Source organism: Agelaius phoeniceus, chromosome 1 (assembly GCF_051311805.1).
Source record: "Agelaius phoeniceus isolate bAgePho1 chromosome 1, bAgePho1.hap1, whole genome shotgun sequence".
Taxonomy (NCBI): Eukaryota; Metazoa; Chordata; class Aves; order Passeriformes; family Icteridae; genus Agelaius; species Agelaius phoeniceus.
In genome coordinates, this window is record NC_135265.1 from 116,395,771 (window position 1) to 116,409,377 (window position 13,607).

The 13,607-nt window shown below is 38.4% G+C and overlaps 1 protein-coding gene across 3 annotated transcripts in view; it reads right to left on the reverse strand.

The window, feature by feature from the left end:
- The window catches only part of TOX (thymocyte selection associated high mobility group box), a 217,831-nt gene that overhangs the window by 37,371 nt on the left and 166,853 nt on the right, over positions 1 to 13,607 (reverse strand). For 2 of the 3 annotated variants that reach the window (XM_054633558.2, XM_054633553.2), the window contains exons 4-5: positions 7,504 to 7,782; positions 713 to 943 (exon numbers count right to left, since the gene is read on the reverse strand). In XM_054633558.2, the coding sequence (XP_054489533.1) occupies positions 713 to 943; positions 7,504 to 7,782 (510 nt within the window). The remainder of the gene's footprint in view (positions 1 to 712; positions 944 to 7,503; positions 7,783 to 13,607) is intronic. The other variant, XM_077185864.1, reaches the window with a different exon arrangement.

Below are 13,607 nucleotides of genomic sequence, written 5' to 3' on the forward strand. Positions count from 1 at the left end.
GCTACAGTGTGGATCCATGTCATTTGCCAGCTGTCACCACTTCAATGTGATGAGCTTCCAGAGTTGCCCATTTTTACGCAGCTTTGCCTGACTTGGAAGGATTTCTGCAACATTTCAGGCCCAGCTCTGCTGGCCTCGTTGCAGAACCAAGGCCTTCCATGGAAGACAGAAGTAACCTTGGGAAGTGATTTCCACAGCCCACATACATGATAGAGGATGCCCATTTGCCTGCATCCACCCTAGGTCTCTTTGGGACAACACATCACTAACTTCTTTCATAAAAGCCAGGTGGTTTGGGAGCAAATGTGAGCCCAGTTTCACTCCTGGCATCATGGGATCATGGGGAAGGGAAACATCTGCAAGTGGGAGCTCAGATATTCTAAGCTTTGGCAGCAAGGACCCCTTATATAGCAGTTCACATACAGGGCAATGACATTGCAAAATCCTAGGCCCACAGATATCAGCATAAAACATTCCTAAATATAATCCTAAAACTTGTGCCACATCCCAAAACAAGGTAAACTCTTTTAGTGGTTTCAAAGAGATAAAATAAAATGATACTCTCCTTATCTCAGCCTCTTTAAATCATATTCCTGAGATGGCACACATTCAAGTTTCATCCTGGCTAACAAAAGAAGCTGCCTACAGTGCTCAGATGACCCTGATAACACTTTCCTGAAACAAAGCCTCTGAGCTACAGCACATATTGTACCTGTTTTTGTTCTTCTCCTAAGCCGTCCCACATTGAAGCTACAATTTTAGAGACTTCACCAAAAGTAGCATTGGGGTTTTGGCCCTTGATGGCTGCTTGAGTGTCTCGAAAGAATAATGCATAGGCAGACACAGGCTTCTGTGGCTCATTTGGGTCCTTCTTCTTCTTCTTTTTGGGAGTTTTGGGTTTCTTTCCTATATCTGAAGCAGGTCTCTTCTCGCCACCATTGACCTGTAACATAAAATTAGGAAAGTACTATTAAAAAGCCAGTTTAATTCACTCCAACCACTGTTACAGCCTCTATGATGCAAAAACTTTGTATTTTGCATGCAGAAATGGAATTTTTGTTGATATCTTTGATAATCCAAATATTGACACTGTCTGCATTAGTCACATGCATAAAATTCACTATAAGTATTTTGGATAATACTTTATATTTCTCTTTCATATAATTGCTATAATCTCTATCCGGTCATCTTTTCACCTTTTCTAAGTTTTATTGCTAGTGGCTATAACAAGAAAATAATGAGAAAATTCAAATGAAATTAGTTTCTCTATAGCCTGAGTATCAGTTCAACAACATGAACCATCTGCAGACAGCAGGAACACTGTCATTTCTACTTTTTGCTTATTCTCATCCTTTCCCAGAATGACCCCAGACTACTGCTCAAATCAATTTCTTCTGCAGCTGGTGGTACATCTTCCAGGGACTTTGAAGAAAATCTGGTTGTCAACGAAGCAATTCAAGTTACAGACAGTCCCCTACACACTTTCTAATTAAAGTCTGAGGAAAAAAACCTTTACCAGTATAGACAGTTTAAAGCCCTTTAAAGGACCAGTTTTGACCTATCTGGATTTGATGATTAGTTTTATATCTGCTCATGTAAAAGCAAATGGTTTGAGGAAAGGAGTGAAAGAGGAATGGTGTATGGAGGAAAGCTCATGTGCTTTATTTATGCACCACCTGAAAAAAAGCCTGCACATGAGCATTTGTGCAAATGCCAAAGCACCCAATTTTCCTAGTGAAGCTGGTGAAGGGTCTGGAGCTCAAGCCTTGTGAGGAGCAGCTGAGGAAACAGAGGTTGTTTAGCCTGGAGAAAAGAAGGCTCAGGAGAGACCTCATCACCCTCTACAACTGCTTGAAAGAAGGTTGCAGCAAGGTGAATGTTGGTCTCTTGACCCAAGTTACAAGCCCCCCCAAGAATGACAAGAAATGGCCTTAAGTTGCCCCTGGGGAAGTTTAGATTGGATATTAGGAAAAAATTCTTCACCAAAAAGATTGTCAAGCATTGGAGCAGGCTGCCCAGGGAAGTGGTGGAGTCACTCTCCCTAGAGGCATCTAAAAGATGTCTAGATATGGGCTCTAGGGCACATGGTTTAGTGGTGAGCTTGGAAATATGAGGTTAACAATTCAACTCCATGATCTTAGGTCTTTTCCAACCTAAATTATTCTAGGATTCTATGACTTACAAGCACATAAAGGGACAATAACCTGATTCTTCAACACATTGGAGCTCCATGGCAAAGTAGCTTTTCTTGATATGATCACTTAATTTACTGTATCTGTAGAAATGGTGTGTGATCTTACAAGTGGGTTCAAAAGCTTTTTACTTTAGTCGGCATGACCAAAGCACTGTGAATCATAAGCATTTTTAAGAGAAGAGAAGATCAAGAGCATAAATGGTATGCTCTAGGCTAAGGATCTACTAGGCATGACTTCTTTCACTTCCTTCTATTATTATTTTTTAATAATGTGTATCAAGTGGCACAGGAGGATACAGGTGTTCAAATCATTGGAACTGCATGAGGAAAATGGCTGGAAATTCACATTTTGAGAAAAATGACTTTTTAATTTTCCTATATGCCTCAATATGTGCTGTCCAACAGAACCCAAGTGACTACAGTGAACAATCTGAATCTCTGTGGCTTTCTAAAAACAGCAACAAAGTGATGACCAGAACTTGAAAATGAAGTTGCTTGTTTTTTTGAGCATTATGTTACAATAGCTGCAACTTTAATACAAAGTTAATAGACATGCAGCCTACTGTCAGGATTTGGAAAATATGGAAAAAAAAAATTGTGCTACCCTTTATTAAGTTATCCAGCTTTTTGTCTCTTGCTGTTTTTAATTCTACAGGATACACAAAACTAGCAGTTAAAGTATAATTAACTAGGGCTCTAATTTGAGAACATTAGTCTAAACTTTTCAGAAGTCCAGGGCAACTGGAACTCCATGAGCAAGAAGACTTCGAAATAATTTGTTCTATAGTTTAAATTTTACCAGTGTGATTCGCTAACATTTTTCTCCTTTTAGTTGATTTTTCAACCAATGTGATTTAAAAGTTCTCTGTATGTTAGGATATCCCATTACTTCAACTACCCTTAAACTAGGTGATATACTACAGAAACTTGTGTAAGTGCCTTCTGGTAAGCTGTTCTGTGAAGAGCTCTAAAAACTTATTCTCCAACCTTAATGATCAAGAGACTTCGAAAACCCACTGTTAAAAACAGAGTACTCACAGGGGAAATTCTGTTTGTCTTATATGAAAATAACGAAATAAAAAGAATACCAGAATTCCAGTACTAATAACCTTGCAAATGGCTGAGATGATGGTCTACCTTATGCTCCCATCAGTCTATCAGCTTCATAGACTCCACTTCTAACCACCAAAGCAGAGACAGATGGAAAATAAAATAAAAACCATATATATTCTGCTAGGCATAGACTTGTGCCTCAAAATCCCTGGAGGTGTAGTTAGCTCATGGTAATCCACCTCCTGTCATGGCTTATTGCTTAATTATGGTGATGTATTTAACTTATTTATCACAAGAAAGCAATAATCTTTCACTTTAAAAAAGTGTATATTAACCATGTTGCACACGTAATAGATCACAAGAATATCTAGTGTAGGATTTAAAACTATCAAGTAAGGCACATCGTTGATATCTAAATGTCCCTTGAGAACCTGGAAAATGTCTAAAAGCATATTTAAAATAAACTGCAATAGTACCAAAGCCTTTAATGGAGCTAGGAGAGCTGTTTTATGCACACTATCTTGCAGTAATCGCTGTAGTTTAAAATAGATTTTAATCAAGCACCATCTGCATAATAGGCTGAACAGACAACACAGAATTCCACTTATAACTCCTATCATATAAAGTAAATATTGTAAAACCTCTGCCACATAAGGAGAATATGCTGCAGCAGTTCTTTAGTAATTGTATTTCTGTTATTTAATTCTTGCTACTTGCACTCCTCTTGCTATCTTTCCTCTAAAATACATTATTTGAATTTCTCTCATAAGTGATATGCAAATTAACACAGAGGAAGACCCTGTTATCCATCTATGAAGAAATACTTATTTACAAACCAGTAATGCTTCCAGCAGCTCACAATTATGCTTGGCAATAACGAAGTACAAGTTTAACGATTCAACAGTGTGAATTATGGCAAGAATTACATAAATATAATATTCCAATGTTGAGATGGTCAAAATAAGGCATGTGCTAAGTGGTCACTTTGTTTAGGATGTTTTTATAGTTACTTACAACTACTAATTTTCAAGTTCTTCCCTTTTTCTGCTACTAATGATAGCCCCACATACGAGATTTGTAAGAATTAAGGAACCTTAGTGATGTGCACTCTTTGCAGAGACAATATCCTTAGTCTGAGGCTACATTTCACAGTTCCATGGTCTTAGCAGCTCCCTGAATGTATATCCAACCTTACAACTATGCTACAGTTGTCACTGATCTCATGGTCAAGCAACCTCAGCTGTCCTGCTTTTAGAGTGGGAAGGGAAACTGAGCCCTCTATAATGCAGCTCCTTTCCCTTTCTTAGAGCAAGGGAATATAGGACAGTTGAAGTCTGAACAGCCTATATGAAAGAGTTTTTATGAGAATGAGTATTGCCAAATAACAGTTAGCAGCTGCTGCCATTAGTTCTGTGTTTGTTGGATAAAGCTTACAACAATTTGAATATTTATCGTGGAATGAACATCCACGAAGCTCAGTACACGAACAATTACATCCGTTTGTAAAGCTTAATACTGGAATGTGGAACATATATATTGAGCTGAAATGGTCATTTCCTTCATTCATGGAAATCAGTGGTTCATAGGGCAACAATTATAGTTTTAGTCCAAATGTGTATGTAAAGTATGCATTTTTTGCACCTTCCATCACACTCTTTCTATAAATTCGTTCAAAAATATTAACAGGCTATAGAGATCTATGCCTTTTTTTTTCTAGATAGAAGTAGGTATCGTTTTTAGGATCTCTACAAAATATTCTATGAAAAGACCAGTGGCTTCTCTTTCACACATTTCAGTTGGTATAAACTGAGAGAGGTCTTTACCCAGTACTCATGGCAGAAACATCTCTGACTGCACAATGTGAACTCCAACAGCAACCCCATCACTGCAGCGTGTGCATTCCTACCAAAGGACTGGCTAATGAGCTCTGGCCCTGATCTATTAAATAATACCACACATCTGCATGATAGTTTATATATCAAAGAGAAGAATCCAGATTTTGCAAAGTTATATTCAGTTAAAAGACAGGTGTTCTCACAAGAGACAGAACAGTTGGTCTATCTGCTCCTGTCCCCATCCAGTGCCTTCTTTCACTTGGAAGAGGATTTCTGGAGTGAGAATTTTCACAGGTCCCTCCAAAGCAACTCTGATAACATGTAATACTGTTGTATCTGGGGAGAAAGATCTCCATAGAAAACTGATTTATTTTGAGTATTCTTGGCCACTCACTGGCAGCTTCCAGGAAGAGCAATGTGCCAAAAAGATACACAGTGGAGAGCTTTAAATCTTGAAGTACAACAAGACACTCAACTCAGGCTAATTATTCAACCCCTCTTGTCTTTTACAGAGGGAACTACAGAACCATTTCATGGGATCAGGTGTGCCAGCCCATGGCCTGTCTCCATTGGTGGCCAGCCTCAGGTGTTTTCACAAAGCCCTAAGAAATCCCACAGAAGACAAGTATAGCATTATCTGCTCCCCATCAAGCTTGCTGATTAAATCATACTTGATGGAGAAGACTTTAAGCCTCTGTCAATATTAACCAAATGTAATATCCTTTTAAACTTTTCTCTTAGCAGTGAAATTATAAATATAGTTTTAAGGCAATGGTATCTACTTTAGCACACTGGATTTAATTTTGTGTCATGCATTGTGCCATTTGTCATCTTTTTCTGCTTAGACTAAGCATGAGAGAATTTTAAAGAGAATTAAAAGTTGAATCCTATATAAACTGGTTTTCACAAAGAAAATAGTCTGCAGTGCTTTGTATTTCTCTATGAAAAACATTAGCTTCAGATAACTACTGCTTGCTTTAAACCACAGCCCTACACTTTTGTTAGCACAAAGTGCTACAGTGAAAAGGTACGTGAAAAATGTAGATTAAGTAACTGAAATACTTGATAGAAGTAGAAAGGAAATCCAAATTATTTGAATGGATATTTTCTCCAGAAGTTTAGAGCATCTTGCACACTCCCAGCAATGTAAAAATATTATCAATGCAAGAGGAGTAGCAAATAAATTATTCTGAAAAAGTAAAGGCTGCCTGGAATTATTTTTACATAGCTGTATTCTGAAGTCTCCCTCAGTAAGGAAGTGCTCATTTAAAACGTATGAATTATTCAGTAATTTTTAAAACCTAAAGTTTGTGAAATCAGGGGAATGTCCTGAAATAAAACTTTTGAATCAGAATTTGTTCATAATGTAGTAAAACTTATGTCTCCAATTACATGATTATTTTATAGCTGGAGGCATGAAAAACAATATAATGTTAAAACAAATCAGACTTACATTTCTTGACTGGATTATACCTCCTCAGTGACTCACAATATGTTTTCTTCACATTCCCTGCAAGTCTGCAACTTTTCCCCACCAGACATGTCTGTGGCACACACTGCACTGCATGTGGCCCACACTGCACTGCAGGAGTGCTCTAACAGGACTGCTTTTTTCTAGTGACCACAAAACAGAGCTAAGGAGGTCCCCAGTTTCAACATGCTTTATTCCTGGTTTAAGGGATGACTTAGTACAAAGTCCCAGTCTTGTGTCTCAGCTTTTCTGTCTGCAAAATTAAGATAATAGACTTGTGTATTTCTGGGGGGTTTTCAGGATTTTGGGAGATTTGGGAGATTTTTGTACGTAAAACCAGCTATATAGATTGACATTTATCCTTTCAAGAAATTTATTATGTAAATTTCTCTTATCACTTCATTCCTGCACTGACATGAAAATGAAGCTTAAACATGTCATGATGAAGTGTCAGCACCTCTCAAAAGTATGAATGCATACAGGGTCTTCCAGATTTTCAAGGTAAGGTTTTTAAAGTTCATAGGATCTTTCTGTTCTGGTTGCTATGATGTTCTGTTTACACATCCTGTGACCAAGTGGCAAAGACTAGCATATTGCACAGACTGTTCATACTTTTTATAGCAGTAATTTGATCTTTAACTGGGAACAAACATCCCTGCTATGCAAGTGAGAAAACTCAACCCTTATATTAAAGTCCTAAAGGAATGACTATCCTTTCAGTGTTCAACAGTATTCCAGTTTGCTCTCACAAAGAGGAATGATGCAATTTACTCAAGCTGCCTGAAGAATTGTCTGGATATTGTAAGTTCTGTATTCATAACCCTTTATTCACTTCAGTGAACCACCAATCATGTATAAAGTATCACCTTAATAACTGTGGCCATATCATCCATTTAGCAGGTCCTAAAAATATCCACCATTTACATAGCAATCCTAGCATCTAAGCCTACCTTAGAGCTATCTTCTCCTTCATCTTCATGGACTGAACTGGATGGTGAAGGAGTTGCAGATTTGCTTCCAGGTGGAGAGGGCGAGTTGTGAGGAACACTGTTTCCACCCATATTCAAACCAAGCTGTGCACTGAGCTGGGACTGGTTAATAGTAGTCAGCTGCCCGTGCTGCATCATTCCTGGCTGCCTAATATCTGCAGGTTGAACCCTTGGCCTCATGGTTGCCATCTGAGGATGGGAACTATACTGGGCTCCTTCTGTATTCCGTAAATCTTGCATCTACAAGAGGAAAAAAACTGTATTAAGCATATCACTAATAAAGTGCTCTGTTCCTTTAGACCTCGGTTGGCCTGATTGGCTTAAAGGAAATGGCAAGTACTTAAATAAACATGTAAATACTGAAAATAAACATAGTAAGGATATGATTGACATTTGCAAAACACTGACTGTTATAAAGAATTCAGGCTCTAGCCTCAGCCCTTGGAAATAGCAAAAAAAAGCAATTAAAGCTCAGGGTTTTTTTCATGGGGGAACAAAAGGGCACTGCTTTCTGTAACTGTGTGTAGAGTATTTCTGAAATGCTAACAAACAGGGACAGCTTTGCACTCTGAAGTTCAGACCTAGACCAGAACAATAACATCCTCAAAAGTCAAGATAATTTCCAGATCCTGCTTTTTTTAACTTAGGATTTTGGTGGTTTTGAGTTGCAATTTGGGAGCTGCAGGGAATTTTCAGACTCTGAATATCTAGTATTGGGTCCAAATCTATTTCACCTGGTGCTGCCCAATGAGAAACTGGATTTTTCAGGATTCAGACCATTGACAAGAAGGATGCATTGACAGACTGATTAAATGATTTCTGAGTCGATTTACTGCTAAGACATATATGAATGGAAAGCTCAGAAATCGCAGGATTGACAAATGAATCCATTGTGCTATGTGGGTCACTGCTTCTTAGCATTAACGAGACATACTATTTGAATGCAAGCAACAGATTCTGCCTCTGCAAGGATAAGAATTAAAAGCACTGGAGGATAAAGCTCCTTTCTTGTCCAGAGGTCAAATGCACCATACACACAGACCTCAGCAGATTGCCTGTAACCTCTTCTCAGTATTCTCATACAGAAGCACGACAAATAGCAGAGTTTCAGAGAGAAGCTCAGATTTAAGCTAAGATGTTCTGTGGGTGATTTAAAATGGAAGTATCAATTCAGAGCTGAAAAGAAATAGATATGGTTGTCTTTCTGTGCATCAGAAAACATGTGTGTACATATAAAGTAGAATCTGACAGAAGCTACCATTGTGTAAGTTCCATTATGATAAGGACATGTGTTATGGTTCAATATATTAACATAGCCACATTTATTCTACTGACAGTCTTTGTTAGACATGTCATCTTAATTGTCTAAAGATCACTCAGATTTTATTTTTTAAAAATCTTTTTATAGCTCATGACTTCTATAACCTACATCTTGCTCATATACACTCCCCCACATATCACAGCAATCTGTAAGATACCTTTCAACCAGTAACACATAGGAAAAAGTAAAGATAAACCCATAACTGCATCTTTTCTCTTATTATTGACAGTGTAAAAATGTAACAATTTTTGGGAGATATTTTATTTTATGATCTTGAGTATTGATTTTCATAAAGGTGATTGGTTGGCAGTAAATCAAGCTAATAATACCATTAGTTATGGCATACTTACCACTTTATAGGTACTTGTATCTCTGAAAGGCATTTGAATTGGCTTCTGACAATGTGACATCACAATTATACCTGTATTTATGTTATTTTAGAAATTAATAGCTTTTGGTAAAAAGACTTATCGATACAAACTTGTTTTCCAAGTTCATTTAATGACTACTAAAGCACTGGAGGAGATGAGCACAGAGAGCACAGTGGATGAAATCAATTGAAGGCTGAAATTTGAATCCTGGTAGACACTTATATTTTTAAATTACTACTGATTTCTTGGTCCCTTCCCTCTTGCCAAGCATATTAGCCTTGAAAGCTATCATTATCTCTGCCTCCAGCAGACAATCTGTATCAAGACAGTTGTGCCCATGCAGCTGTAACTGCTGCTCAGACACTTTGCTCTGGATCCAGCTGCTGAGCTGGGCAGCAGCTGGGGAAAGTGGAGCAGCACTGGGGGGGTCTCCAGGTTCTCTTAGCCAACATAGGGCAAACAGTAAAGGGATGGGAACTCACAGAGTCCCTCATGTGCTGGGCACAGGGAGGCAAAACCCTCCCTTCACCCTGTCTGCAGCACTCAGTGTGGGTGTGTGCCCTCCCCAGGCACCCTTCACCCAGCAGGGGCTGAGCCCTCAGGTTTTCATGGGGCAGCATCTCGTGGTGCAGAATAAACCCTTCCAGAAAAAGCTGGAAAGGCTTGACTGCTTTTTAGGAAGGGTAGGCATCCTAATGATTTTATGAACTCTAGAAATGTAACAACTGCTACATGAAACTCCTAACTCTTATTTTGAATGAACTTCAAAATTATTTATCTCTAAAAGCAGAGCAAGGGCTACCATATTAATTACTTTCCCTCAAATAAAATATGATACAATTGCTTTAACTGATATGCAGGAAGCTCTACCTGGATATGTGGAAGAACTTTACTGTGTGAGGGAGTGGTGACTGTGCACTGGAACAGATTGCCCAGAGAGGTTGTGGAGTCTCCCTCACTGGAGATACTCAAGAACCATCTGGATGCAATCCTGTGCCATGTACTCTGGGATGATCCTGCCTCAGCAGGAAGCCTGGACCAGATGACCCACTGTGGTCCCTTCCAACCTGACCCATTCTGTGATTCTCTGATTCTGCTGTTATTCAAAAAGATCTCTCCTTTAAGAGCATCAAATATCAGATAGATAATACAGAACATTCTGCGTTTGTCTTCTTTATACAACATTTAACAGTCTGTGATACAATTTTAGCTCCAGTATTGAACATAGGCTCTTTTCAGATAATATAACTGAACAGTACTGAATGTATCCCCATACAAAATACATGTGTATATATATTTGCAAGAGAACCCTTCACCAGGGAAATTCTGAGGACTGCAAATGAAGTGGTGGAGTAAAAAACCCCAGTATTTTTCTTTTCACATGAATTCAGCTTCTCTCCTGAATTTTTAAATCAGATGAATACCAGGCTACCTGCAGAAAACCAGGTTTAAGCAGCAAATAAGCTTGTTTAACAGTACATTTTCTCTTTCATATGCTAAGCCAGAAACCCCCACCTAAGGGACCTGCCTGCAGAGAACAAAAAAGTCTAAGTCCATCTCACAGAGCTGTGGCACTCAGGATCCACAGACGTGATTCACATCTGCTGATGAGGCTTCTGGCTCACCTCTTTACCATGTTTACCATGCACTGCAGAGCCTGCCTGCTCCCATCCTGCCTCTACCTGGTGAAAAAGTGGGATTGTCTAAGAAAATGGAAACTGCTCATTCCTTTGGTAAGAATGGGCAACTAATCACATAAATGTAAAAAGTTGTGAGATCACGCCGTGGAAAACATGAACTTGCATGTTCTTAAAGTATCACCAAAACCAAGAACTGGTTGGTCCCACCTCCTCTCTAGGTTCAAGAACACACTCAGCCATGAAAACTACACACTCGGGTCACTGCCGTGGCATAATGGTGTGTCCCTGTCACAGATGCTGTGACAACCTCATCTCTGCAGAATAGTAACACCAATCAGACACACACTCTCTCAAAATGTATGACCAATTTCTTCTAAACTCCTTCAAAATCTGAAACCTCATATTCCTTGCTCCTCCAGATGGAGTTTTACAAAGCCCAGGGCTGTGTGGCTGTGTTAGAGCCATATTCAGGATGCAGAGGCAATACTGAGAACACGCTCCTGCCGAATGCAAAGCTGAACCGAAATCCTGATGGATGGCACAATGCCAAATGGAAGAACAAAGTTAAAGAGTTTTGACTATTACAGAGGATAAGGACAGTCTTAAACTGATGTCTTCAATGGTTTCTGTGATGAGGTAATAATGATAATATCTGGCACTTTAATATCATTCTCCATCTGTCAGTTCCAGGATGTTTCACAACTTGAGTTATATTCAGCTTTAGAAAATGCCTGGTTTTATTTTAGTTTTACTAATGGGGAAGCTATGATACATGTCACGTCTATTTTTTTTTTCTGTTTGCATTTTGCTTATAAGCAGAAAGTGAGCATTTAGCCAAATAAGTGTTTGATTGCAAGTTAAAAGACAGTGCAAGTCCCTAAATCCAAGGTGTGTACCAAACCCTTTATTGGCACATGGGTAGTGCAAAACCAGAACAGGGCTGTCTGGCTGAAGATGAGCTCCTAATGCCCTGCTCAAAGTTCCTGAGGTACTAAGAATAAGGCTAAAGAGCTTTGAACATCAGACTATTGTTCATCCCATCAGCTTACAGTAAAAACAAAGCAAAGCATACAGTGCAGAATTCAGTGATATCATCCCTGTAAAGAAACATCTCACGGCAGGACAATGTGAGTACAGTATCCTAATCACAGAATCACAGAAAATAGTGCTAGAAGGGACCTCAAAAGGTTATTTAGTCCAACATTATCTCACAGCAGGATTAGCTATACCTAAATCATTTCTGACATATGTTTGTCTAACCTCTTCATAACCTCCCTAGGCAATTCTTGTGCTTAACTATCCTTACAGTGGAAAGGGCTTTTTTCCATAATGTCTCACCTAAATCTCCTGTGTTGTAATTTAAACCTACTACTTTTTGCTTTGCTCCCAGTGGACATGAGGAATGTTTTTCTCCTTCTTTACAGAAAAGTTGTACACACTAGAAGGCTGTTATGAATTTCCTTTCAGTTTTTTCTTCTTTAGACTAAACAACTAAACCTGAAGATTGAAAGACTTTGTTCGTATGCTGTGTTTTCTACACCTCTTATCATTCTTTCTGCTATCCTCTGGACTATATCCAATAGCCTTCATATTTCTTGAAAGACTGTGCTCTGAAGTCCACAAAATACAGATATTTTCATCTGACACAGCATTCAGATAGAATCCTTCATCTCTTACAGAAGGTATCACATAGCAATAAAAAACTCCAAAATTAATTATCAGCCTTTTTGATACAAGCAGGTTAACATATGCAAGATGCAGAAAGAGTCAAATTTCAGGACTCTTAACTAATGTCCCAGAATGTAGCTTTAGGAAGCAAATAATTTTTTTTTCTGAGAAGCATCAGACAGGCAGTTTCAAAGGGAATGTGCTGTTAGCAAAATAATTCACGTTATTTTTCTAGGTATAATTAATAACTGTGAGGCAACATCTCTCTGAAAAGCTGCAGAAGTCCCAATTGTCCCTCCCTATTTAGATTCATTTATAATAAATGTTATCACTAAATGAAAGAAGAAAGACAGGTTGCCTTAACAGATCAAAGTAAATACAAGGTCTATGTACAAGCAAGAAACACTAGAGATAATTCACTGGAGATTAAAACATTAAAACATAAGGAGAAATACACATGGCTTACTCACTGAAGCAAGTAAAGTTCACATATCTCACTACTCTGAGAAAATTTGTATCAAGAAGCAGCAGACATTATTACTGTTATCACCATCAATTCTTGAAATGATTTTTGCATAGTATTCTACAAGTTGAATGCTCTTGTGAATATTTTTGATCAACACTGCAGAAGGGGCTGACAGTTCTTTGCTTCTTGTCTGAGTGGTCAAGGCAAGTTAGAGAGTAACAACTTTTCAGACTACACAAAGCAATGGCTCAATCAATTAGTTAAAAAAAAAAGTAGAAAACCCCAGGGGATCTTAAGTGTTATCTATGAGGATACCCAGAGTGTCCTTCTTTCTTCACTGGTATCACCCACCTGAGTCATCAGGTGCCTTGGACATTCTTTGGTAGGCAGAGGGAGTCTCTGTTAATAGTAGTATTCTCATTTATATTCCCAGGAAACTTGTGCTACTACCTGTGCTGTATTAAATCTGAATGTTTCTCTGTTCCCAAATAACACTACATTAAATGCAGTATCAGTCTGGTTGTGCCAACCCCCTGAAAAGCCATGAAATTTGCTTAGAAATGTTACTGCTTTTATTTCAGGCAATTTAATTATCTTCT